The 27,200-nt window shown below is 44.6% G+C and overlaps 2 protein-coding genes across 6 annotated transcripts; one reads left to right on the plus strand and one right to left on the minus strand.

Moving 5' to 3' along the window:
- The first annotated feature begins 1,509 nt into the window (after positions 1-1,509).
- Positions 1,510-10,403, plus strand: LOC100679147 (acidic leucine-rich nuclear phosphoprotein 32 family member B). Its single transcript, XM_003427459.5, has 3 exons — positions 1,510-2,029; positions 6,871-7,039; positions 7,138-10,403. Exons 1-3 carry the CDS (start codon positions 1,919-1,921, stop codon positions 7,203-7,205), a joined length of 348 nt encoding a protein of 115 aa, XP_003427507.1. The 5' UTR covers positions 1,510-1,918; the 3' UTR covers positions 7,206-10,403.
- A 1,646-nt stretch (positions 10,404-12,049) lies between these two features.
- LOC116417213 (embryonic polarity protein dorsal) lies at positions 12,050-24,815 on the minus strand. Of its 5 annotated transcripts, XM_031929212.2 has the most exons (13): positions 24,688-24,779; positions 21,245-21,350; positions 20,792-20,959; positions 20,322-20,563; positions 20,002-20,245; positions 19,776-19,919; positions 19,253-19,443; positions 18,792-18,930; positions 15,807-15,899; positions 14,187-14,328; positions 13,894-14,099; positions 13,676-13,821; positions 12,050-13,594 (listed from the first exon to the last, which is right to left on the minus strand). In XM_031929212.2, exons 4-13 carry the CDS (start codon positions 20,502-20,504, stop codon positions 13,448-13,450), a joined length of 1,635 nt encoding a protein of 544 aa, XP_031785072.1. In that variant the 5' UTR covers positions 20,505-20,563; positions 20,792-20,959; positions 21,245-21,350; positions 24,688-24,779; the 3' UTR covers positions 12,050-13,447. The 5 variants fall into 5 exon arrangements, with proteins under 5 accessions (XP_031785072.1, XP_031785068.1, XP_031785071.1 ...); XM_031929208.1 differs by lacking the exon at positions 20,792-20,959 and having other exon boundaries at positions 24,688-24,815; XM_031929211.1 differs by lacking the exon at positions 20,792-20,959 and having other exon boundaries at positions 24,672-24,784.
- Positions 24,816-27,200: the final 2,385 nt, after the last annotated feature.

Raw genomic sequence — 27,200 nt, forward strand, 5'->3', positions numbered from 1 at the left:
ATTCGAGTCGGCAACAAAGACATTTTGTAGTTTCATAGTTTTGCGCAACGCGATATGGCGCTAGCTCAACAACGAGCAATGTTTTCATGAAAGTATTTAGCTCCGCCAAGCGGGGATACGCATCGCGACCGAAGCGTTGAATCACGGCCGTCTCGAACGTTCTAGAAATAGTGAAAATTGACCGCTAGATTACGAGCAAATGAAAAATCGTTCGAACAAAAGCATCGTGGAAAACTGTTCTCGAATGGTGTGTTCGTTCGTCCGGATGAGGCGAATAATTTTCGTCTTTTTTTCGGCGAATTTTCGAACGAGTATTCAAACCGCGTATCGTTCCGAGTCTTTGGGCAACGAGTGAAGGCGAGTGTAAAAAAATTTTTTTCAAAACCGCCCAAAAATGCCCTCGTTTAACGGGAAATTCAAAACGCGCGCCAACGCGCCGCTCACCGCGCGTACTACCGGCGGCGCCAACATCCGGCAACGCCGCTTTCTCGCACACAGTCTCGCGCGAGCCGGGCACGGACGCGCACCCACACCGGCGCGTTCTCGCGTTCACGTACACTGGCTTCGCTTCTGACCAGTTCGCCGCCTCTCTTCTCCTTCTCCCTCTCTTCCGCCGATGGATTCTCCGTCCTCGTCTACGTCAATGCCACTTCTCCACTTATCTGTGCGTATATTTTATACTTATGCGAGAGAGAAGCGAAATACAGGATTGAATTAATCAGCCATACGACGACGAATTTCAAGATGTCTCTCGGAAACTCGATGCGAATAAAAGAGCTGCGATTTCTTTTTTTTTTTTTCAGAGCTGTAGCAGCGACAACACGAAAACTGCCGCCGACGAGCTGGTTCGCGCGAGGTCATACCGTGCCGGTAAGTTTGAACGATAGTTTTTTTTGCCGTCCGAGATACCAAGATCGAGCTGCTCGTCTCCGCGGGCATGATGCATATTGGACGATGACGATTGTCATTACGTCGCAAACAGCCAATACGCTAGCGTCGAAGACGCCGAAAAAAAGGCGGCAAAACGAAGCACCGGCCGATGTCGGCCCTCCAATTTTCCGAGCGGCTTTCCTTCCCCCCGGAAAGCGAGGCCGGCGGCGGAAAAAATAATCTTCCCATTTATATCGGGCGCCCGAAAGCCAGGGAATCCCGCTCAAACGTGCGCACACAACGCGGTGGGTACAGTAGGAGCGAATCGAAAGCCACGGAGCGGTGGAGAAGCGGCACAACAGCCCGGCTCGGCTCGCTCTCCGCAGCCGCCGCGGTTCTCGGTTTCCCCTCGCCTGCAACCCCGCGCGCGCGCGCTTGCTTCCCCCTTCACCCCCTCGTTCTCTCTTGCTCATGCTCTCCACTCCAGCCCCCAGCGCCTTCCCCCCCAGTCCGCCCCTACGCCGCGCGCCTCGCTCTACAGCTGTCTCTGTCGCGCCGACTGGCCAGGCTGTAAGGGCGTCCTTGTCCCACGGGCCGCGAGACTCGGCGCTGGAGGGGAAGGACGCTCGGCTCTGCTGCTCGGGCATTTCGCCGGAAACCGACGCCGCGCACGGACCTCAAGCGACTCCACCAGTAGTCTCTCTCCCATCCGACTGTACGCTATTGTATACGTGTATAACCCCCCCCCACACACACACACGCACGCGTACGCACGCACACAGAGGCAGAGACAGAGACGCAGCTAGCCGTGGTAGAGAAGAGAGAGAGATCGCATCGCCGCGCCAGTTGACGGACGGCGGACTCTCAGAGCGGAGACACTCGCTGAGACGTACGGACAGATTGTTCCTCGCGCGGCCCGGACTGTACTGTACGCACTAGTCGTGTACACATACACTAGCCAGGCTACTATTCCTGCTACGCTCGACGACGTTCGCTCGTTGCTTCATCGAGACATTAACTCTCAACTCTCCCACACACACAACCAACCATGAGCACCAAGGAAAACAGCGGTGAGGTCGCCGTCGAGAAGGTGACGGAAAACGACAAGCCCAACGCGGACGCCAAGTGCGAGATCAAAGGCATCAAGAGGGCGGCAGAGGTGAGTCCCGTTCACTCTTCGATATTTTTTCTCGCTTTTTCTTCTCTCGCGCCGTCTCGAGTGCATAACACGCGCACGCATACTTACACACGGAGAGACGGAGCCGATCACGCTCGTCGCACGCGGTCCCGCGCGCGTGTCGACGCTTCGTCGTGCGCCCGCGTCGGCGCCGCGTGCCAGGTTCTGCAGGCTTTGCACTCCGGGTTGTTCACTCCAGAAGAGGACGAGCGCGCCGGCCGGCGGCGGCGGTGTGCGCGCGAGCTGCGACTCCATTTTCCCTCGGCGGCCGCCGCCGCCGCCGCCGCGCGCTTCTCTCTCGCGCGCCTCGTGTTCCTCTCGCGTGTTTGTCACGGCGCGTCCTCTTGATCAACTCTCTACTCTATCCTCGAGCTTGGCCGCGGAGTTGACAGTCGGGGGGCCCGAGAAAAATCAAAACGGAGCACGGGCTCTGCGTCCGGTCGGTCGGGGAAAAAATGGCGCTTCGAGCGCCATGAGGCAGCCACGAGCGAGAGAGACAGAGTGCAACGAGCGAGCGAGCGCGAAAACTGAAAATAATTGCATCGCTCTGGCTCTCTCTTCAAGCCGATCTCGAGCGTCTCCGTCCTCGGGACAGTCGGCGATTCGGAGCGGGTTTCCCGAGGGCGAACCTACTCCGTTCGGAGCAGCAGCAGCGTCGCGCCGCCGCCATGTGCTCTCTCCGGCCTCGGCACCGCGCTCCGTGCATCGGCCATTATCGCTTGCTTTTACTCTGGACTCGGCACGGTTCTCGCGACGAATCGACAGGGCGCAATATTCGACGCTGAAATCGATCCCCGGCAGCGTGCGTTCGCTCGTAATAATGGCGCGAACGTGTCCGGAAAGCGCGCGCGTTGGTAGAGTCCAAGGGACGCCGCCATTTTTCCCTCGCTGTCAGTATATGTATATAGCCGTGTGTGTGCGTGCGCGCACTGTACACCTCTAGCGGCGAGAGTGCGAGAGAGACGGAGCGAGTGTCCTTCGGACATGTATATAGCGGCTCTCGTGAAAAGCACCGAAGCTGGAGGGGACCGTACCCTCGCACTCGGTATCCTCCCGCGCATTTTTCCCCGAGAGTTTCGTCCATGCACGTTGTCTGTATGTACGCGTGTGTGTGTATACACGCGCGCGAGGCCGCAGCGCCGTGGCGCTCCATTATGGCCGACTGTTCTACGCTACTGCTGCAGCCTATATAAGAGTACATAGAGAGCAACGCCGCGCGGCTTCGCCGTATCATCATCTCTCTCTCTCTCTCTCCCTCTCTCTCTCTCTCTCTCTCTCCCGGCGGCTCTGCAATTGATCGATAATGTATGCAAGATTAACACATTAATCACGGATATGTATATACAACGTGTGTAGAGGACGAGCGAGAATGGATGCAGCAGCATCGGCTTCTTCCTCGCGTAAGAATTGTTTACGAAACGACGCCGCTTCGCTCCCACTACTCTTCTCGCGCGGAGTATAGTAGTGTAGCGTGCGCGCGACGACGACGCCGCCATGTCTCTTTCTCGCGCGCGCGTTCCCTTCTCGTAAAGGTAGAGAGCCGCTACGAACCTTCGAGAAAACATCGCGCGGTTTTTCCACGCTCGGCTTTTCCGCCGTTGCGCGTCGGAGTCTTTGCTTCTCCGTATATACGAGGGGATGAGGGAGAGTATAAGAGCCGGCATCCGACGTGCGCCGCCGGCAGCATTTCCCTCCGAAATCCGCCGGTCAATTCGCGCGCTCGCCTCTCTCTCTCTCCCTCCCTTATTCTCGCCCTGTCTCTTTCTCTCTCCCTCGAGTGTGCAGGAGAGTATAGAGGGAAGCGCGCGCGCGCGCGTCACGTGGCCCGCGCCTCGACTTTCTTTTCGAACTGTCCTCTCTCGTTAGTTCGTAGCTTCTCGCGTAATCGATATACAGAGTCGCCTTCTGTTTCTCTCTCCCGCTCTAGCGCTGCTTATTAGTGCTTATAGTTTGTTTGGCTAGACTAGACGCCTATGTACGTACGTGCATTATGCGCAACTTGACACTCGCTCGCGGCGTTGATCGATTTCGGAGCGTAAGAAACGCGAGCGTGCCCCCCCCCCCCCCGTTCACGCCCGCTCTGTCCAAGATTCCGATAATTTGTAAATACGCGCCCGGATGTGTGTGCGTGTGTGTATATTGTTGGAGAGTAGTCACCGCGGAGCTAGTTGCCGTTTCCACCGCCAGAGCGTCGGTAATAATATACAACGCATCGCGCGCGCGAGCCGCGACGATGTCATGTGTGCGGGTCGCGCCGATGTTGTCGCTCTCGTCAAACTATGGCGGCGTCGCGCTCTCTTTTTTTTACCCGCCGCCTCGTTACAGACACACTGCACTCGACGTGTATCTCTCTTATCTCGCTTCTCTTGCTCCGAAAAAAGGGATGGATCCTCTCGCCGATAGAGAGCGTCATCGTTATAGTAGGAGCCCCAGAGATAAACATGCGTGTAAAAGACACATGCGCGAAGTCAGGCCGGTATGGAGGGGCGAACGTTATCTCTCTTTGAGAAAGGAAAGGAGGCGCTCGTTACGTGATATTCGTGGAATAACGGCCATGTTTCTCGTTCGTATGTAAGTGTACGTGTGTCGGACACGTCCATTCGCGTTTTCGTCGATTCTCAATGAGGCGAACACGGTAGGAAGATGCGGATCGATGGCCTCGATTAGACTCGGGCTGCGCGCGAACGACATTGTCGCCAGCACCTAATTACCCAGCTCCCGAGGCGCCACCCTCGAGTTCCTTATTTATTTACGTTCTCCTGCGTTTTTTGCCGCCTCTCGCTGCCAGGCCAATCGATAGGATCGAGGCTATTATTACACACGTGTGCGCCGCGCCGGTTTTCGGCTCCGCGCGCGCACGCCGCGCCGGTGAATTACAGAGATAGCGATAGACGACTCTTCTCTCTGGGTTATCTGCCGCGGGGACCTTGTTATTGGCAATGGCTCGTTCTGATATATAGTCGAAGGCGACGCCACTGTCGGTTTCCTATAAGCGAACGGATTCTGAGGTGATTCGATTGATTTCAGAAATGGAGGGAGGTTAAAGCTCTTTTCGGATGCTGTCGTCCCGTGCTCCGAAAAGACGTTCGGAGAAAGAAGAAAATACCGTATCCGGAACGAGCGGTCTGGAAAAGGTGGCAGCACCGAGTCTTACAAGGCGATCGCGCGGCAAATTTGAATTCCAGATATTAACCTCACGTTTGTCTTCGCCTCGAACGAGCATTTGAGTATTCTGACGCAACACCTGCTTTCTAACGTCGACTCTTTGTACACCGTGAATTCCATTCGCTTCTCCGAAATCCATCGAATTATTCATAGAGGTTTCGGATCGTTCTGTGTACAGAGCGTGAGCTGCTTGTCTCATAAATTGTCTCGGAGAAAAGTCTCATATCCTAAGCGCTTTTCGATACACAGACGCTTTTCATCCGCACGAAAGGGAAAAGCATGAGAAACGGTTCGAATAAATTACGCATAATCGACTCACACACGCACGCGTCGCTAGGAAAATTCCTCCTTTCTCAAGATATACCTGCAGCTGCATAATACAGGACATCGCTGTCTCTTAATCCGCCGTTTGTAATTGAATCTCCCGTTTCGAATTAAGCTGCGACGAAAATAGCTCGGCGCGCTCTCGAAAAAAGCGCGCGATAAGCGATAAAAAATCTCGACGCGCGATAACGGAAAAAAATCCGAGTCACAACTAATTCATTTTTTTTTCTTTATCGGGAGCACAAGTATAGTGCTGGGGCAATTGCATGATGTAGCTTCGCTCGAGAGCCATCGAGTGTATACTGTTTCCAAGAGAGAACTACTCGTGGTACTTTCCCGCCGCCAGTAGCCGGTTGCAGCACCTGCTTCACGCGCTGATTCTCCGAGCTGGAATAAATCAGCATTTTCACGGGTATCGAAATTTTCCGTCTACAGCCTCTGCTGTATGCATAGAGGGAGGAACAAAAGACTCGAATAATCAAGCTCCTCGCGGGCGTAACAGACCGTCACGGCTTGACCGTCAGGCTCGAGACCATCTGTATACGTACACTTGCGTGGAAGCTTTACGCCCTCTGCGATGCTTTCTCCCATGCTACACCGTTCCCTACACTCGTCCTGCAGACTTGCCCCTCGACTCGCGTTCCTCCCCTCTTCCTCATCTTGATCGCGAGCGAGCGAGAGAGAGAGAGAGAGAGAGAAGCTCCGCTCGCGCTATGTGTCTCTCCTTTTTCACCTCGTTGCGAGTGCTCTAGAAGGTGCACACGTTGTACGCGCAGGCTCGAGCCGGCTTTTGTGCATCGCGAGGGGAAGCCGGTTCGCCTATGCGTGCGCGTCTCTCTTTCTCCGGCCTTAACCGCGACTCTCTTTCCTCCTTCCTTCCTCTCTTCCTTTTCTGTCTGATGCCGGCGTGTACGCGTGCACGCGAGAACCTTTGTCGCCGCTGCAGCAGCTCCGACTTCTGTCGGATTCATCGCTGCCGTACGTGTGTGCGGTGTGTGATCGATTTTCCCGCTGAACCGAATTCTCGCGGAGTCGTTCGTTTTGGCGGGCAGGGGCGATCCCGCGCCGGCAAAGGGTAGCGTCAGCTGCCCCCACCGAAAAACCGCCGCTCGCTCGCTCTCTCATCGGCTTCGCGCCCCCGTTGCTATAGCGCGTGTATAACGTACGTACGTTCGTTGCTTCCTGCTCGATCTTTATAATCCTTCATGCGCAGAACCGAATCGTCTCTGTGTGTGTGTGTGTGTGTGTGTATGTCGTGCATGCTCGACGAGTTACGTTTTACTCTATTTTCGTATGCGTTGATGGAAATACTGATGCATTGATTTGCTTTGCAGGAGAAGAATGACGAGCCCAAGAAACAGAAGAAGGAGGAGAACGGTGACGGAGAGATAGAGGAAGAGGAAGTCGACGACGAAGTTGACAATGAAGAGGAGGAAGTCGAAGACGGAGATGATGACGAAGACGAGGAAGATATCCCAGAAGGAGAGGACGACCTCGACGAAGGTGAGGATCTTTTCAAATATGCACATTCAATTTTGATTAGTCTAGGATGAAAGAGATTATTCGAGATCTAACGTTTTGGTTTCTTTTCGCTCTCTCAGAGGATGACGAGGAAGACGCGGAAGCCGAGGCAGAGGGTGAGGTAGACGACGAGGAGGATGACGCATAATGAAGAAGCGGAGAGCCGCGTGTAAGTAAGAAGGGAGGCGGAGGAGCCCGACGGTGTGCCCGCAACCTCGTCGTCGTCGCAGCCGTCGTTCGTCGGCAGTCCTCTCGAGCAAGACACTTACTCTCATATTGAGTGGTTTGGTAGCACACCAACGTTGTTGACGACACCTGTCGGACGATCTCCTCCCGATCTCTGCAAACCTAACAGCAACAACAAAACAACAGCAACAGCAACAACGTCGTTGACACCTTGCCGGAGTTGCGTCGGGCCGACACATATAATATATATACATATATATAGACCCCCCCTATCATTCTCCCCCCTCACACATCTATACATATAATACGACAGCGAGCGTAAGCGAGAGAGAGTTAGAGTATGAGAGAGGAGTAGTAGCGAATTTTTATTAGAAGAAAATTCCCAACCACCTTCCCACCCTTGCATCTTCCCGTTGATTCTTGATTAATTTCCCTCCCTATATCGTCGGTCTCGGCGCCCACGCAATTCTGGCCTCCTAGCCTTCACCAAATACTTGCTAGGTCGTTTGACGGATAAAGAAAAAGCTATAAGTTCGCCCCTTCCTCCGTAAAGACACGAAAGATCAAGAAATATGTTAAGGCCCATCTGGTCGCTATTTACATTTTTTTTAAACAGAAACTCTATTTGTAATAATTTTCGTTCGCCTCCAATGGTCGACGGAAATTACTATTACTACTACTACGTTCACAAATGTTTTCTTTTTTATAAACGACAAAAGCAGCAACCGCAGCAGCAACAAAAAAAGAATACAGCAAAGGAAAAAAATGTTAAGCAAACAGCAATGCATATTGTACCCTCGTCATCTTGTATGTCTATCTTTCACACACACGCCGAACTTAACTTTTGAATTGTCTCCTGCATTTTTGTCGAACCTCCGTCTACGGTGGATCTATCGTTTTCTTTTTGTCCAAGCCAACTCGTCGAACGCAACTTGAAAAATCTGGTATTTGCCGTCATCTAGCTTTTCTTCGCGGGACAGTTTTGTAACGAAAACTTATTTAAGATGTAAGGAAAAAAGCTCTATTGTATTTAAATAGTGTAAAATGGACATTTGTGGGTGATGATTTTTTTTTATATTTGAAAATCAATTTTGCGTTTGTAGTTCAACGAATGTCTCTCACCTAGTGCGCGCGTGACTGAGTTTTTCTTTTTTTTTCTCAAAAAATCGTTCTTATCTTCTCTTTCCGTTTATGGTCAATTGTCGGATTATCGACAAAATGGTATGTGTAATTAAACGATTGAAGGAAAAAATACATGGGAAAGCGAACACACGCGCGAACATTAAATAAATTTGATAATCTTGGTGTAATGTCGGCGGACAGGTTACCGAATGGTGCATGCATATTTAACATTATAAATGAGATAATAAAGAGTTTTTTAATTTGAATGAAATTATGTTGAAACAATAAGCAACGTAACAGTCGATATGTAGTGAACATTGGTACTTTGAAAACTGTGCTCACCTGTCTGCCGATCACCAATTGAATGTTTTAAATGCGATGCTCGCGCCTGGTAGTGTGGATGAGTAATGTATGACTTTAACATTGCATAATAATTATACATAGCATGTATAAAGTTATGGAATAAGAAACAGTTTTATTATTAACGCTAATAATTGTAAACGTAATGCGGAGAGGTTGTTATACACACTTTTAGACACTTGGGCATATTTCAGAATCGGGGGGAGAGAGATTGATGCGTCGGCGAACTCGCAACAAATGATCATGATAAAATAATGATGCAATTTATAGCAAAGTATAAAACTGTATTTTCATGAGAGACTCCGCATGATGAACTTACCTTGTTTTTCTTTTTTTATTGTCCGAGACTAAAGAAAATAATGATTTTTTTCGAAACGCATATATTTACTTGTTAATTGTGATTGTAATACCCATCCATCAGTAAACGAGAGAGACGATTGGAATGTTCTATTGTATATTTTCTGACGAACTGCAATGTATAAAAAAATAACAGCGATGTTATGGACGTATGAAATTGTGTATTAAAATGAAATTTCACGAAGAAAACATTGATTAATGAATGGAGTATGATAAAAAAAGAAAATACAGATAAAAAAAATATACGCGACGAAGTTCGAAGATCCCACGAGAACTCTCCCTGTTTCGAGCGTAATTTTTCCAGTTGTAAGCGTATAATACACATGCGTGTATTACGCTATCGAATTGTATACTTTTTATTTAAATGTGCGACAAGTAAGAGTATATATAGAGCGCGCGCGAACATTTAAAATAAAGAAAAACGATGCAGTCATTTATTTTTTTTTATTTTTCTCGTTTTTGTATGCTTTTTTACACAGTTGGTGATCAGCGTCCGCGCGCGCGCGTCCGAACGTCCGACGAATTTTTATTTTACCAAAAGCCGCGAATGCGTCGCGCTTAGGAGCGCCGATTATACTTATACAATATTTTTCTCCAGCATAAGTAGTAGACCGGAATTATCAAAGAGAAAAGCTCGAGTTGATTTTCAATAACGCAAAATGGGGAAAAAACGAGAGAAAAATCGTCTTTATACTCTCGAGGGTCGCCGAGCGAATCGTTTCGATTAAGCAAACTCAGCTTCCCTCGACGGCGCTCGAGCCATTCAATCGTTTTCCCAAATAAATAGGTAAGACATGAGAGATAAGGTCACCGCGCTCCTATCAGCGACGAGCATTATGAAAGCACATAATCGCGAGCAAGCAAGAGTTAAAACGAAAATTCGTCCCGTCGTCGAATTTATATATTCTCTTTATATATTACCTCCTTTCGCACCGAATCCGACTGGGCGACCAGTGTATTAATTATTATATAAATAATATGATAAAATGGCGCAATCGACATGAAATCAATTGACGAATTTATATACATCGGATATTATGAATGAAATGAATAATAAAAAAATTTTTTCAACAAAAAAAGAGAAATGATAATATGCGAACAAAGCAGTGGAAACATATGCAAAAAAAATATGGGTGATGAGACATTGCGGTTACGATACCATTGTACCATAGCTGCATAATTAAATAAAAGTAACGATAATTCGAACGCGAGAGGATGTGTGCCCCACGTTTTAATGTACAAATATTTTCGAAGATGGTAGTTAAATAAAGCGCAGTTAGATCGGAAGACGAATCCATTCGTTCCCGTGAGTATATAACTAGCTATTGGCTTATTGTCTTTATTCATATATGTCATTCAATGTTTTCACATATACAAACCATCGGGCATAGAAAGAAAAATTCATTCACGCTTTAGTTCTGATTTTGGCACGCGCAAATGCTGCATTTTTCGAAACCGATTTTTAATACGTATTATAGTGTGCAGCATTTTCATGTGTCAAAATTGAACGATAATCCTAGACACAGCATACGCAACAAAAGAAGGAAATCCTATGGCACTCTCGACCTCGTTTGTTGAACGCACGTTCCTCGAAAATGCCAATGAAAAGCTCAAATAATGGCAGCATACTCGTACGGCATAATGTGCAACAGAAGCGGAATCAGCATCGCACTGCGCTATTACGTAATCGCGAATGGAGGAATATAAAACGAAGGCAAGCGCCGATCAGTCGCCGGGAGCGAGCTTATTGTGGGAGTTACTCGGAAAAAGCTCAATCTATTATAATAATGGGTTTGTTTAATGGAATATTTACTAGATTTTTTTCTCATTTTTCGCCTATAGGTGATTTATTTCCGTTTTTGGTGTAGATTGAAATATTATTGTAGCATATACGATGCTTATTTTTCAATGCTTTTATTTGTCGTGTTTACATGCGAAGTAGAACTCATCAGTTTGATTATATTTTATATTGATTTATTAACTTAAAAAGGTATACTAGTTATTTTCCACTATTTACAATGACCCACTGACCGACGCCGGCCTCGCTCCCTAATAAAAAAATCGAACATGTTCTACGCAAGTAAACGCGAGATAATAATAGGGAAGTTATAACGACGAAGCTCACGCAGTCGAGATGCTTCGATTAGAAGCATCTACTTGATTCGCTACACGTTTATAATTTATTCCCTTTCTTTTTTCGCTCCCACCACGCCTTATGCAGTTATTAATAGGTATATATATATATATATATACATTGTCGAGTTCCCTCTGATATGCGACTCCCACACGTTACACCGGCGACTGTCCGGTCTTGCGGTAAATTTTTTTTTACTGTCTGCGGTGATTTGATATACTTCTATAGATTTTCATTGAAATAATATACTTCGTAAAGACTTGTTCATTTTGCTATCAGCGTATAAATAGAAAAATATCGATTACGGTGAATATATAGAAACCGAAAGATATTTTAGAACAAATTTGAATATAGTTGATTGCCTTATCGTTTTTTGATGGTTTTTGATACTGTATTAAAGCCATGCGTTTTTTCCACCTCAGTATGAAATTTTCAGCTTTATTTCATGTACACGAGAAAACGGGAAGCTCCAGCGGGAAGAGGAATCGATGTTTACCCTCCCCCTTTCGCGTTTAAGTTTGCGGCTCCAGCTCATGTAGGACTTGCAAGCTGCTTCCGCAATGTGACGGTTAACATAAGTATTTTTCAACAATTGTCCTAATTGTTTTTATTTATAAGTTTCAACCATAATGCAATTTATTCTTTAGGTTTTCTAAAAACAATGATATTGTTGATCTGTTAAATACGCTTTCTATTTCTTGCATAACAGTTTACGGGTACCATTCGGATGTGTAGCAGACTCACCATAAGTGGGACAGTTCTATGTGATTTCGGTGCACTTTAAAGAAAATGCTTTAAATAACTAGAAGGATCTATGATCAATAAATAGCCGATTTCTCATTTAATAATATACTTAATTTTTTATTTCTTAACTAAATTAAAACATACAGATTAAAATCATCTTATTTATTTTTGTTCTTACATAAATTTCGACCTCATATATATAGATATATATATATACTTCTTCTATGTACGTAAAACACTCGAAAATTTATTTCTTGTCTTTTTTTTCGTAAAATAACTTTTTTGCAAGAATAAAAAAATATCGTTTTATGCGCATAGATAAATTCAAGTATTACAGTGCACACGTTTGTATCGTGTTATACGGTACTCCAATATTATCGCGTGAACAAATAAAAAATATACATCTTATTCGTAATAGTATTATATAGTATAAAAATCCTTTTGCGTTATAAATCTCAATGTCTGTATCGAAAATATAAACGGCTTTTTTCTAATCTGTGCTATTGAGGAGCTATTTGGCGTATCAAACGTGTTTAGAATTTGTGAAAAGTTCGTTTCTTAGAAATGCGTTGTACTTTTTCTGAAGGCATATACACTCGATACTAACAATAATTAACGATAAAATGCTGTAAAACATATTATATATGTTTGCTCGATAACACATTGATATCACAAATTCAACAATAATTATTCAGAGCCCTGAGAGTGTATATATAATATATTTCTGGACTCGGTCATGGTACGTATAAATCTATAAACTGCGTATCGGTATTTTTTTATTAGGTATATTCAACTTGACTCAAAACTGTAGAAATTGCAGCAATCGGAAGACGAAGGTGACAAGAAACGCGCACGTGAAGTCACAAAAGTTATGTAAAAATATTGTAATAAATGTCTAAAACATCACAAACGTGTGTATACAAACACGACAATAACATGTAAGCTCTACATGCTACACTATGTTTCTCGTATAAAACCTCGGCACAAGGTTCTGGTACTAAAAAGCTTCAACAAATCGTAGTATTAAAATCATAAAACTTGAGCTTGAGTAAGAAGCAAACGCGATTGCTTAATTCATCATGATAGAACCACTCAGATCATAAAAACGGCGAGCAAATATCGAACAACAATTCAGTTAAAAGGAAACGATTCTACACGAAGCTTCGTTTTTTTGAAATATTTTACTTGCAGAGTCGAAATGCACTGCTCAATCTTTCTCTCCGCACGCAATGCGTTCTTGGCGAATTCACAAACGCGACTGTCATCAATTTCCTTTCATCACAGGGCTTTCGATCCATAACCGAAATCTCATTTCAGCAGTACAATTGGCGTCACATAGTTCTGAGCACACGATAATTTTGTTTACACACATAGCCGGGAACGAGGAATATTTTCCAAACTCTTTCTCTTCGCGATTCTTGATCTTAAAGCTATTTCAATTGTACTTGGAACGTTTGTTAATTATCTTTTTGTCTTCATTGCATTTTTCAAATCACGTCGTCTCTCGTCGGCTTGTACATGTTGTTCAGCGAGCACAGCTCCTGAATGGTGTTCCTTGTCAGCTTGGTAAAGCTGTCAGTCATTCCTGTCTCGTCAACAGTATTGCCCGCTGCCTCGGTTCCGTTTACTGCCTCCTGAAAAGCGTTAATTTTTGTAAGTAACATTACACCACGGACTTTCAAACGCTCTCTATTACGGAAGAATGCCAAGCTTACTTTTACAATATCAGAAATATTCAGGGAATTCAAATCGACATTGTCCAGTTGCGAGAAGCTCAAATCCGGAAAATCTTGCTGTGGTTGGTTATCATCCATGACGTTGCCGATGTTTATTGCATTTCCGATCGCATCGGATATAATACCTGGGCAAAAAAAAGTATCCATTAGAAATGCAATATATTGAAATATTCAGTTTGTCATACAATGACACTCACTTGCATCGCCGAGTAGGAAGTTGCTCTTCGGCGGCTCAGGTGCTATGTTTGCAACCATTGGGTCCTGAATTAACAGTGGCGAGGGCGATCCTTGTTGTATCATTATCGGCTGCAGCTGAGATCGCAGATTTTGCTGAGGAGGTGGTATGTTGTACATTGCTGTACATTCCATCGGGGACGGCGTGGGCCTTGGAGAGTTGATAGGCCTGCAAACGAGTAGAACGATATTTTTATAGTTTATATTAATATTCATTTTTTAGCGATCTTTAAAAAGAATTGATTAGTTTTCTTACCGTAGTCCAGTTCCTTGAAACATGGGTGGCGAAGTTGCCATCTGAGGTCCTCCAAACGGAGAGAGTCGGTCTGCTGGCTCGATTTTCACTGGCTGGAGGATGTTGTAATTAAATTGAGGCATTTGTTTCAGCAGTCCCGCTTCTAGAAATACGATTGCACATTATTTTAATCGTTCTTTAAACATAAATTTAAATAAATAGATTTACAGGACGTTCGGGTTAATTAAAATACAAACACCACAGAGAGTAATAGTAAAAAGTGTTGTTACAGTGTGAGACATGCATGATGATATGATTACCAGTAAAAATCATGTGCTGGTAATAATAGCTATTGTTATAATCTTAGAATACTGAAAGCCATGATACAAAGAGTGTAAGTGCTTCGAGGGTTCGGGCTAACGCAAAATTTCAAAGCCTTAAGTTTTATGTAGCAAAGCACGAAAATCACACGATTGCATCGTACCTGAAGGTCCGTATGTGCGACATGTTGAATCTGAAATTCGTCGATCGACAAACAAAACTCTATAGGGAAAACATTGAGATCACCATATAATGAAAAGAAGAAAGTAAATGTGTATGTATATACATATATTGTTCATATAATCGTTTGATACAATTTATATATATATATAATAATAATAATGTTCTCTGTGTGTGTATATATATACATATATATATATCATAAAAATTCAGCGACATATTTCATTCATCATTAAAACCGTATCTTAAAAATATTGCACATCTGATGCACTTCGGTATATTGCAATGCTGTTTTCGCGCTAAGATGGCATTCAATTTTTCAAAAAGCACAAAGAGTCGAGGATTGCACTGAAAAAAGGCACTCGATCTCGTTTTACAAGGCAAAAGTTGATGCATTTCAAATGACTAGTTTTCGTTCTTTTTGGTTTGAAAAAGACGTACAAGCCCTCTTCCAAGATTATACACAAGTTTTTTTTTTCTCTTAAAATGCATTCTTAAAAAAGTACAAAATATTGAGGATCGTTATTGTATCATGTATGCCGCCACCTACTGCAAAGTGTCACAAAAATAGTTGCGTCCAGCTTAAGTTTACTATGACGAGCATATTTGTCAAATTACAACAACCTTCGCACCACTGTAGTACACAAGTTTTGTACTACCTCACAATGCATAATGATATAACGTTTATACAATGTTCACGAGAATCAACGTCAACTCATTCGAACTGTACATTGAAAGTAACTTTTTTTTTATCAAAAATACTTATTGATGCATTATATTTTGATAATGTTGAATGGCACAGTACTGCAAATGGTTAAACTCTATATTACAATGCAATATGAACGTTATGGACATGATGATTTCTCTGCAATACGTATAGCATGAAAAGTTTGTTAGTAGACAGTGAACAAATGGACTACTTACCTTAACCTTTTATTTAACAATAAAACATTAATAATCAGATAAGTGACGTTGATTCTAGGACAAAGTTAACAATAATATTCCAAAAAATGAGAAAATGTGATGGATATACAAGACGCTACCGACACCGTTTAAACCCAGTCAAAGTGAATCATTCAATATATAAAATATGTAGAGAGAAAAGCAAAAGGATGCTCTGAACTGTGTACGAATACTCACGTTTTTCAGCCTCGGCTTGCACGTGCCTCAACACATACGCATTCGGGCTGTTATTGAATTTCTGTCGCTTTCGCCTTAACGAATCGGGATCATCTACGAACGGTGAAACGTTAACGATTTTTGAAGAAAAAAAAATATTGTGTCGCTCTTTATACGACTGAATATTTTTACTGCTTAACGTGATTTGGATATAATGGAGCAAATCATACTTCAATCTCGAATATTTTTAGGCACAACTTAAAAATTTGAGCTAGTAATCTATTTGCGTTCCATTATGTCCGAGCTGCGTACAATAAATATCGAGCGATGACTCTCTTTATTTCGTGGTGTCGACTTGTACCCGTCGATGGCAATTAAAAAACGCTGTACGCGAAATATCTGACGCAAGCGCTTGAAAAACCAACGGATAAAGCCTTAAACAAATCTACATCGCTGTAGCAAAAATGCAAGGTAATATTCCCAAATAACAATTAAAAAATCAATCGACCCGCGCAGGTATTCGTGGCGTCGAGAGCTTTAATCGCGTAGATAGCGATTGAAAATGGATACAAAAAACTTAACAATAATCATGCACTTCGGTCTTAACATAATGCTTTGAATAAATATATAATTTTGAATATATTTATCAGCTCTTTTTTAAATTTAAAGCTATACTTTTTGGCAAAAGAGATAAAAAATTATGTAAAGATCGACTAGATTACAAATAATACGCATCATCAAAACTCAGGCCTAGCTATAGGATAACATTGGCTTTTAAGTACGTTTACTTTTCCAATGAGTAATATTCTTGGACGCGATACAAAGTACAAATATACCCTTGGGGTCAAAGTTTGCATATGATTGTATAGTTTCTATTTGCGCGTATATATTAATTTTGTACCATATTTTAAAATATAATATTTGTCATCTGAAAAATATTAAAGCTTCAACCTCAAGGGTCTGACAATCTTTGGTAAATAGAGTATACAAAGAACTCTCGCACAAAAGAACAAAAGCCTATACAATATTCAAGGAACAAATTTTCATGCCTCTTGTGTAGACATAGTAGCTTTGAAAGACTACCTAGTATAGGTCAATCACAATTTTGAAATATATAGGCATACAAGAGTACTTCAGTTTTCTTGTTATGAAAGAAATCCCGAGCCTAAGCTTTAGATTCGGAAGCACTCTTTTCATATTATCAATATGGCAGTAAGACAAAAGTCACTTCAACTCTGCATAAGTATTTTCACTCGTTTCAGCTTTAAAGATAAAGGTTTTCTACTGTCCTATAGCTTTCTAAATAAATATGCAGAATAAAAATCTCCAACAAATAGACAGCAGTATGAGAAGTAGCGTGGTAAGGTCATACTTTTGCAAGTGAGTCATCATTTCTTCGAAATCTCTGCAAAAATTGACGCATGACCGTTTTTAGTTACTTCTCAGACTGCCAAAAGTCAGCAATACAATTTCTTCAAATAAGAGCCAACAGCCCGACTCTGACCAATACAACTTCTAACTCTAAATTTACTGCGAAAACACAAGCTCTCTAGGCCTTCTCCATAATTTTTCCTCCCTCCACTGGGCTGTAGTAAAACGACATTTCGTCAAACTCCGAAGCAGTTGCTCTCGGCGCCATAGCCGTGTACAGTGCATAGTGCTCTGCCTCAGTCAACTCTGCCCCGTACGGTGGCGTTATCTGTCCAGATTCCAGCTGTAATTCCAGCCCTACCTCCATACTCTTAGCACTGGCAGCAAGCGGTGCCCTTACCAAGCCCGGCAGGCTCGTCGTCGAGGAAACGATGTTCTCTTTCTTGGGCTTCTTTGCGAACAACTTGGAAAAGATTCCGGGCTTGTTCTGTTTTGGCAAACTGCCGAATTTGTTCGGCGGAGTTGGCAAATTTTTCTGGGGTGCCGTTGACTGGGTTTCTTGCTCAGTGATGGTCTGACTAGAAGCTCGAGGTAGGACTGGCATCGATGGAGTTTTTCGTATGCGTTTCGGAGGCAGAGGAGGCAGCGGTCCTTCTGGACCTAAGGTCACATCGCGTTTCATTCGAGCTACCGGAGGTGGAGGTCTAGGTGGTGGCACGTCTTCGGCAGGTGAAACATTATTGTTGCTGATTGCTATTATAGGACTGGGCACAGTGGTGTCAGGCAAAGGTGTAGCTGCGGCAGTAGCTGAGTCCGTGATTTCTTTTTCGGTCAGTGGTCTACGTACCACCTTCACCCAGACCGGATTCTTCATGGCCATCTGCATGCTCGTATAGGTCATATTGTCCGGCACGTCCGGTTCTGGCACCTTGCTGCATCCGTTCTCCTCCAATATCTGGGATTGCTGCTGTTCGTGAATCAGCTTGGCGTGGGTGTCCTCATAGATCTTGTCAAGCAGCTCATCCAGCGACTTGTCACCGTTGCTTTGGGTCGTGTCCATGATCAAGTCATCTGGCTGTTGTTGCAGCTCGTTCATCTCCTTGTCAACCTCTTGGCTCTTCTCCACCCACTTGCCTACTTCGCTGTAATCATACCAGTCGGTTTTACCTTTGGCTCCGAGCTCACCGTTGACCAAACCGTTGTGCTGTATCTCCGGAACGATAGTAACGCTTTTTTCGGGAACGATGGTCTTGTCATCGTCGTTGATTGTCACAACCTCGTTCTCGTTCTCAACGTCTCTCGCAGACGATTCGTCATTCTTGACGAATCCCTGCGAGTTCCTCCTAACATTGTAAATATCATTGAGCGCCCGGAGGGCCGAGAGCTTGCTGTACGCGCGTTTGACTTCCTCGCTGTTCTGTTCGTTGTTGTTATTGTTGAATTCGTCGATGAGCCGGGGCCTCGAGGCCGCCAACTGCTGTTCGTACGCAATAACGCGGTTGAGGGTCGTCGCCAAGTCGCTCGGGTCACTGGCCTTCCTAACACTACCGTTAAAGCTCGCGCTCTGATTAATTCTATGGATGCTTTGAGTCAAGGCCAGCGACTTGCGCAGCGACCAGATACGCTCGCTCCTACCTAATCCCAGGGGCAGCAGCTGGAAGGGTAGCGCCTCGCTCACAGCACCGTCTGATGGTCGCCGCAACTGGATGAACGCTTGCACCGGCTGGTCCACCTGATGCGTCATGTAGCTCGGCGTTCGGAAAGATATGGCCACCTGCAAGTTGACGTTGAGTTTATAGCGATTTGTACAATGTACTCGTGTGATGGACAGTCGAGTATCATAATTTCCAAACATTATTAAAGCTTACAAATATTCTAATCAAAACAAACCGTTCGTTAGGTATTTTATCGAAAGCGTGTATAACCATGTTGGTCAGCATTTCTATGTCATCGTTATTTTAGAAACATTACAAGCAGTACTCTTTTGGCACGAAACTGAGGTCGACATTCCCGACGTGCTCCAAATCGTTGGCGCGCACTACGCCGCGATATTGGGATTTAACACTCTTGTATCGAATTCCGAAACGGAAGCTCACCTGTTTGTGGACGTGTGTAGGCTGGAAATCGCCTTTTCCTTCCCAGCATGTTTGTCCATCTCGCTCCTCGAAGAATCTCACCTCGATGTCCTCTTTGGCGACTTTTTCGCAGAGTAGCACCATCTCCGTGCCGCCGGCCACCGAAGCGCTACAGTGGCTGAGCTTGCATATCACGAGGTCGGACATTGCCTCTGCAAAGTTCCAAACGTTATTTCTTAGTAAAGAGACTTTAGATCACCGAGTTGAATTATTTGAGATTTTGTACGCAAGTATGCACGCGTAAACCGAGAGCAAATATAAATATAAATTTGATAAAATGCGCGCGTCATTTTTTTCTTATCTGAGTGATGCAACGGGTACTGGATACAATTTTCAAGACTTTTTTTGTCGAGTGCCGAGTATTTCGGCGGTTTCGAATTATCTCTCTGATAACGACAAGAGCTACCGAAAATTTTGAAAGTACTACTAAATTGTAGTAGAAGCTTCGTTTTGTTTTTAAGTATAGAAAATGCTGTCAACGTACTTTTGTCGTAGATAGGTTCCGAGACAACGGGCTGCAGGGGCACCGTGAACTTTCCTTTCTCCTGTCCCTCGACGAATACTTGGAAACACAGTCTCACGGCATTGAGATCGATGCTCGTCGGCTGGCGCTTGTGATCAAAACCAGCTGGAAAAATGCATCAAGATCGTATTTCAGTATTCCATCAAGTACATTAGATAAAACGCGGAAGAGACCATAAAATACTCACTTCGGAAAGGGTCGACTCTGTTCTCCTCCCTGAGCCTGAGGGCCTCCTCGATGTCTTTCCTCTTGACGCACTGTATGCCGAGCTTGTCGAAGGAAACGGTCATGTTTTCCGAGGGAACTTCAACCGTGCAAACACCCCGTCTGCAGACCTCCTTACCCACGAGGTTGTGCGGATGTGGCCGGTAGGGCAAGTCTTTCGTCACGCACGACACCACCACGATAGCTCGACCTTTGTATCCCACAATCTGTTGAGATTCAAAACTCGCATTAGTCTCTCTATAAGTACGTTTGGTCCATTTTATTCGTTATCTATATACTCACGCGAATTGTGGGAAAAGTCTTGTTCTCCGGTGTGCTGCTGACGCCGGGTATGCTACCGGCTGATCTGCCCTCGCACTCGTATCTGAATCTCAGGGCCTTACTGGCCGGTTGCTCGACGATCTCGACGTAAGGTCCAGTCCTCGAGCGCGTGTCCATACGGCTTCGTCCCGTTGTCTGCATCATCTCGATGTCTCCGCGATTTCTCTCCCCGAAACTCGGGTCTGCCGTCTCGATCGCGTCCACTGCAAGGTCGCACGAAAAAAAGTTGCGTTAATCGCGTGTACTCGTACGTGTACTCGTTTGCAGTGATACAATGTGAGGCATGTGCGTAGCGGTAATTTTGTTGTTGTTGCTGTTGTTGTTGCTGTTGTTGGCTGATCACGTTTGTTAAGTGCAATGTTTTGATGCGTCGGTTAATTTATATATATATATAGAGATTATTATTGATAATGCTTTTTGTTGAAGTCTACCTGAAACGCGCTCGATACTCGCGCAATACACGCAGCCCTGCGCTTTGGGAATATTGTCGTGTAGGTTTAAGTGTGCGGGAATGTGGTGCGAAGCTTGCGAATTTTAGGTTCGAGATAGTACTGTTTGTCGGGTGTTTAAAGCCTCGCACGCTCAAACAAAAATATGACCTACAAAAATATATTAGTTTTTTATATTCATGATAATCACAGACACAGACACAGACACACACACACACACACACACACAGCAATTATACAGAAGTGAAGCTGTCAACCGGGAGTTTTGCCACTTATATAAATAATATCGGCATCGCACGAGCGCGAAAATAAACACCGATTTGGATCGGATTTCCAACGCGATTTTTCACATACTTAACCCACGGCAATATTCGAATTATTTTTATCCCATATATTAGTCATTCGCTATATCGTTGGATATTAACTTATACTTACAGACATCGCTTATATTAATGTTTCCATCACTCATGGTGGGAAAGCGATCCATGCTTCTCACTTGCTGCTGATGCCGGCGCTGAGGTTTATCATGGCATCAGTCACGCTGCCGAAAGAAAACAAATTTTTAACGTTAATGAGACTCGTATTACACTCCTCTGGTAGCAAATGGCCGATAAGTTCTGTCCCGTTCCCTAGCGACTCGGTAGAAATGAAACCCAGAAACCGTTCAGAAATATGCGTAGTTTCTACGCTGAAACCCGAGTAGCCTGAAGTTTTCTTAACTTTTTGCGCATGCGCGTACGGTTCAGGCCGGGCACAGGGCATACTAGAAGTATTGTAGAGGCTGTCTGCTATGTTATACAGCAGAATAGCATAGCAGACAGAACTACAGTTTTCACAGTTTCAGTCAATGTTGAATGATAAATATTTAGCCTATTAATTCATCTAGAATGATAGTATGTACAAGCATGCTGTACTGACTGACTTTGTGTTGTTCAAGTGCAATTACAGTGTGAAAAGTGTTATCGATGCTCAAAGTCACCAATGATGAGGTTTGCACAGGTAATTCAAATTTCATCAGTATACGAGTGCAGTCACTGTCAACCACCAAATCTCTCATAATCATGCTAAATCCATGACATTGAAGTTTGATGTCTGTTCTTTTGCATTAAGACTTGTTAAATTATTTAGAAACAGCCTGCTATCTCAGTTTTCACTTAAGAGTCTTGGTTCGGCTTTGCACCCTGAACCCTACAGCTTTGGCGGCAAAAATACAGGTGGGTCTATACTTGAAAGTTGAATTCATATCAGCTAGAATGAATTCAACTTAATACACTGTTTCAACATGCCAATACAAAAAAAGTTGCAAAATTTCAGCCATTTCAAATGAGAGCTAAAATGAAACTGTGAAAAAAGTAATCGAAATTAATAAAAATTTGATTTTGATCTCACTTGAAAACTATCATACCTAGAGGGCTGAAATTTTGCAACTTATTTTGTATTGGCATGTTGAAACAGTGTATTAAGTTGAATTCATTCTAGCTGATATGAATTCAACTTTCATGTATAGACCCACCTGTATTTTTGCCGCCAAAGTCGCAGGGTTCAGGGTGCAAAGCCGAACCAAGACTGTTATGTAAAAACTGATATGGCAGTCTGTTTCTAAATAATTGAACAAGTCTCAATGCAAAATAACAGACATCCACCTTTAATATCATGGATTTAGCATGATTATGAGAGATTTGGTGGTTGAGAGTAACTGGCTCGCATACTGATGAGATTGAAATACCTGTGCAAACCTCATCATGGTACTTTCTGCTACCAGGGGATCGTGTATAAGGATACTGTTTTGCCACTTGGATGCTGCGGATTCATTGCTGTTTGTTTGCCTTCGGTCGTTAATCATACCGCACGAGCGATTAAACTTTACGATCACTTGTTTATACTATTTTAATAATCTGGCGTGTGTGTACCGATTATGAAACAATTTTCAATGCTCCCGAGTGTTAAACTTATGATTTATCCCTCGCGAAAGGTCGTTTCGAGCGAAGTCACACAGGCCGGGCTTGATCATCCACCAAGAATGCCGAGATCGAGCCAAAATTTTCGATACGTATTCCGTATCGTTTAATCCGACTTCCAACAAACCCACAGCAAAAATACGCATACCAAGTGTGTCCACGCGCGTTACATACACACACACACACACGCACACAACGCGGCGATAAAAGAAAAGCGAAGCCCCAGCTGTTGTCGTCTATAAACTCTTTGTCGTGGAAAAATAAAGAAAAAGCGCCGAGATAGTCGCGTGAAACGCGGACGAAAGTAAGAGAGAGAGAAAGAGTCTGGACTCCGTGGCGGCTGATCCGATCATTATTTTGGGAGGGAGCTGCTCCTGGGCGGCTCTCGCGCGCGTCCGGCTATTATTAACCCCATAGCACTCTTGGCTCTCTGTACGGAATAGACGTAGGACTGCAGCTCTCGCTTTGGTCTTTTCTGAATCGCGACGAGTTTAGAACTCGTCCCTGCGTTACACACATGCATGCTGGCCTTTGTGGGATTTTAACGCCAAAGTTGATGTTTGCTGTTATGTAGACGATGCTTGAATAATCGAGATGACGCGGGGCGATGATCCAAGGAGGTTCGAGGGAGGTGTACCCACAGAGCTGTGGGTGGTGTGTAGCACGTGCGGTGCACGCCTTTCACACTTACTCACTGCCGCCGGCTATATTTGCATACTCTTGCTCAAATTTCCGTAACGACGACGGTCTAGTTGTGGTGCGCGGTGACACGAAGTATTTTTCCGAAGATAGAATTTTGAATACGGTTTTAATGGAATTAAAATAAAATTATTGTTTTTTGTTCTTTCAGATGCGTGTGCAGGAGACTCGCGTGGCTGTTTGTTTAATCGCGTCAGCAGCATCGATATATTCTCCGGATCCCATTGTGAGCAGCCTCATTGATGGTACACTTTTTTTTATCATAATTTTTATCATAACCAGTTTAGTAACGATGACTATTGTTCAATGAAACCGTAAAAATCGCACAGTAAAGCGTGCGCGCGGCTTTGATCGGCATAATTAAACGCAATTTTCAAAGCAGGATACGACGACAGATTTACATAAAATAATCTTCGTATACTCGCCGGTCGATCAGCTGTGACTCCAAAGCGAGCCTGCTTTTTCGATTCGATTAGGCTATAAAGGGAAACTTTTCTACGAGAACATGATAATAAACGAACTTTTAAAGCTGGACTACTCACGTCAGGCGCGAATCTCGTTCGATGAAAAAATGGAAAAACTACGAACCAAATAGGCCTACACAATGCGAGTACTCGACTCCACCAGCAGAACGCGCCACGTGCGAATTCTGTAGTATAGCGATCTCTCGCCACAAATCGCACTGCATTATTAGAAGTCCCTCCGCACACACACACGTACACACACACTAGCTAAAAAGGCACCGCTTTTCCGAATTTCTCTCTCTCTCTCTCTCTCTCCTTCCACGCTAGCGAGCGGCCGGAATTTAAACTTTCTCTTACTCCCGTCAAGCGGAGCTTCTCTCCATCAATACAGCCGGACAGTCCAAGCGCGGGAAGGCAATGTTGCCACTTTATCCCTCGGAAAACGAGGCACGCACAAAAAGCACAGACTAGAAGCAGCAGCAGTAGCGCCGCGATGGAAAAACTGCGTCGCTCTGACAAGCGGCGCGAGGTAGACGAAGAAGAAGGAGGCGACGTACTTCCGGTGCCGTGACTTTCTCCGTCGACGTGGACGACGCGCGCACCAGTGCAAAAAGTCGGCTTATACTACAGTAGTACACCCGCACGCGCCACTGCTGTTACTACTTGGTGCTCACAGCTATCTGTCTCTATCGCTCTGTGTGTATATGTACGCCGAAGATATAAAGAGTGTAGAATAGGTACGTGTATTTATGCGTACGCTCGAATAGTCGCACAAGAGCCAGATCCGTAGCCCGGCTGCTTTCACGGCACACTGATGACTGAACCGACTGAACCGAGCGCCGCCGCCACTTCTCTCGGACGCCGAAGGGGAGCAAGAGAGACGGAGTATCGGAGTCGCCGAGCCGGCCGAGCGCTCTGTTGGCGGAGTGGGAGTAGCATCTTTCTCCGCGCATGCGCGCCTGCGCCGTGTGGCCCGTTGTATACCTATATAGCTGCGCGTCGCCGAGCGTGTATTGGAGGCTCCGCTACAAAATGCTTTTTGGCTTATATGCATACGTAATCGCACCCGGAATCGCAATGAGAGAAGCCGACCAGTGTGGATTTCGTTTTAATTTCGGCGTGTGTCGCTAGCAAAGTGCTACGGCCGAGTCGTAATGGGATTATGTATTAAAAAAAAAAGTTCGCACGAGCATTTTCTTAAAAGCTAGATTTAAAGTGCCCCGCAACGAGAGCAGCGTCCACCGCACGGGAAAAATCATCGAACCTCTCGATTTGTTTACATTCCATGCGGCAATTAGCGAAACTGCGCGGCAGAGCGCGCTCTCTTATCCCGCAGAGCGAGAAAAAAGACCGGGCGCAGAGAAAAAAACTCTCCAAAGGAGGGGATCTCTCTCGGCTTCTCTCTCTCTCTCGATGCAGAATTTATTTCGGACGCGCGTATGGAACAAGTGCTCGCCTCTCTCTCTCTCTCTCTCTCTCTCTAACCATATACCTATACATAACACAAGCTCGCTTTGACGCGAAATGTAAAGCACGGGAGATCGACGCTCTCTCTCTCTCTCTCTCCCACTTTCTGCGTACTACTTTAGCGTAGTTTTTCGGCACTACTACATGCGCGACCTTCTAGCGCGTATTACACTAGGAGAGGAATATTATAGCGCGAGAGCGAGAGAGTAACAGGTCCGATTGGGCAACGATGGGGTACCACGTGACGGATTTTTGTCAGGGACGTACGGGTCGAGCTGCGGAACCCGCGAGATAGAAACTGTGCGTGGATTCGCCGGAAATCTATAGTCGGACCTTTTAGTTGTTTTATTTTTACGGTCTGGAGAAGAATCGAAAATCATTGCGTCGAGTACGCGCTGAGAGACGAATCGGCCACGTTAATAATGATTATGCGCGCCGACATGCGCCCGAGCGTTGAAAAAGTCTCGAGATCTGAGCATCAACCTTGACCTTGGCTCATTCTCTTCTCCTCGCTGTTATATAGCAAACGAGCCGTAGTGCGTCTGAAGAGTCGCGGTTACTTTCAAGAGATGCGCATTAACTCGGACGCGAGCACACTTGTGTCGTTTCGTGTGTGTATTCTTTTGGGGGTCTGAGTGAACGAAATTGAAATTTGAGGGCACACCTCGCAGACTAACTTTTTTGGGTTCCTTGAGTTCCCGAGATTAGGAAATACTTATTTTTTTTTTGCGGGGCAGTTGAAATTCTCTTATGGGAATTTAACATGGGAAAAATAAACGAGAATTAGCCATGGTTCAACTTTACCCACTCGGTGTCTATAGGCGCAATCCAAAAATGTGTATTACTAGGATCGAAGTATTAGAAGAGAGCTTTAATCTGAGGGCTGGTGGGTTGAAAATGGCGAAAAATCGTGAAAACTTGGATTTTTTACGAAAATCGGCGATTTTTTTTATTTTTAAAATCCTTATAACTTTTGATCCGACCCGTAAATTTTAACCATTTGGCCCTCAAATTAAAGATCTTTTCTTCTACTTTCGCCTTTAAAATTTAGATTAATCTTTTAATTGTTCGATCAGTCATATGTATGCCCATCAATTATAGCTGTTTTTTATCTTTTTCGTTGTCATATATATATATAGCTGATGAAACCGGTAAAATGTTTAATCTGATTTTTTAAATCAAAATTAGAAACAAAGAGCTTTTATTTGAGGGCCGAATAGTTGAAATTGACCACTCGGATCATGTTTTCATGATTTTTCGCTATTTTTAAGCCTAGACAACTTTTTCCCCAGGCAATTATTTTTAACTCACCAGCCCTCAAATTGAAGCTCGATTGATTGCGCCCACAGACACTGAGTGGGTAAAGTTGAACTATGGCTAATTTTCGTTTATTTTTCCCATGTTAAATTCCCATAAGAGAATTTAAAGTGCCCGGCAAAAAAAATAAGTATTTCCTAATCGCGGGCACACAAGGATTTTCGGGCTCCGGGTGGACTAAGGAACTTAAAAAAGTTTGTCTGGGAGGTGTGCCCTGAAATTTCAATTTCGTTCACTCAGACCCCCAAAAGTGTCCGGTTTTTTCTGGATTTGCACATATGGATAGAGCGCGCGACAGAGACTTTTGTTTTGCAAGCGCGACTATGATGCAATTGTCTTAATTGCTCGCGATCGCTTAGATTTCCAAAGATGCGTATCACGCCTAAGGGAAATATTTCCACGATTCAGCTTGAATTGATTGATAACGGGATGGAATATGATGCTTTTGAAGAGACGAGTTGACTGATAATTGAGTTACGGTGGGAA

This window comes from Nasonia vitripennis, chromosome 4 (genome assembly GCF_009193385.2).
Source record: "Nasonia vitripennis strain AsymCx chromosome 4, Nvit_psr_1.1, whole genome shotgun sequence".
NCBI classification, from domain to species: Eukaryota; Metazoa; Arthropoda; class Insecta; order Hymenoptera; family Pteromalidae; genus Nasonia; species Nasonia vitripennis.

Coding starts and splice junctions, on each gene's coding strand:
- LOC100679147 (XM_003427459.5), top strand. CDS start 1,919: ATGAGCACCAAGGAAAACAGCGGTGAGGTCGCCGTCGAGAAGGTGACG. Junction 2,030..6,870: donor GCATCAAGAGGGCGGCAGAG/GTGAGTCCCGTT, acceptor TTTGCTTTGCAG/GAGAAGAATGACGAGCCCAA. Junction 7,040..7,137: donor AGAGGACGACCTCGACGAAG/GTGAGGATCTTT, acceptor TCGCTCTCTCAG/AGGATGACGAGGAAGACGCG.
- LOC116417213 (XM_031929208.1), bottom strand. CDS start 21,296: ATGGATCGCTTTCCCACCATGAGTGATGGAAACATTAATATAAGCGAT. Junction 19,444..19,775: donor GGAACCTATCTACGACAAAA/GTACGTTGACAG, acceptor GGAACTTTGCAG/AGGCAATGTCCGACCTCGTG. Junction 13,822..13,893: donor CTTCCTACTCGGCGATGCAA/GTGAGTGTCATT, acceptor TTTTTTGCCCAG/GTATTATATCCGATGCGATC.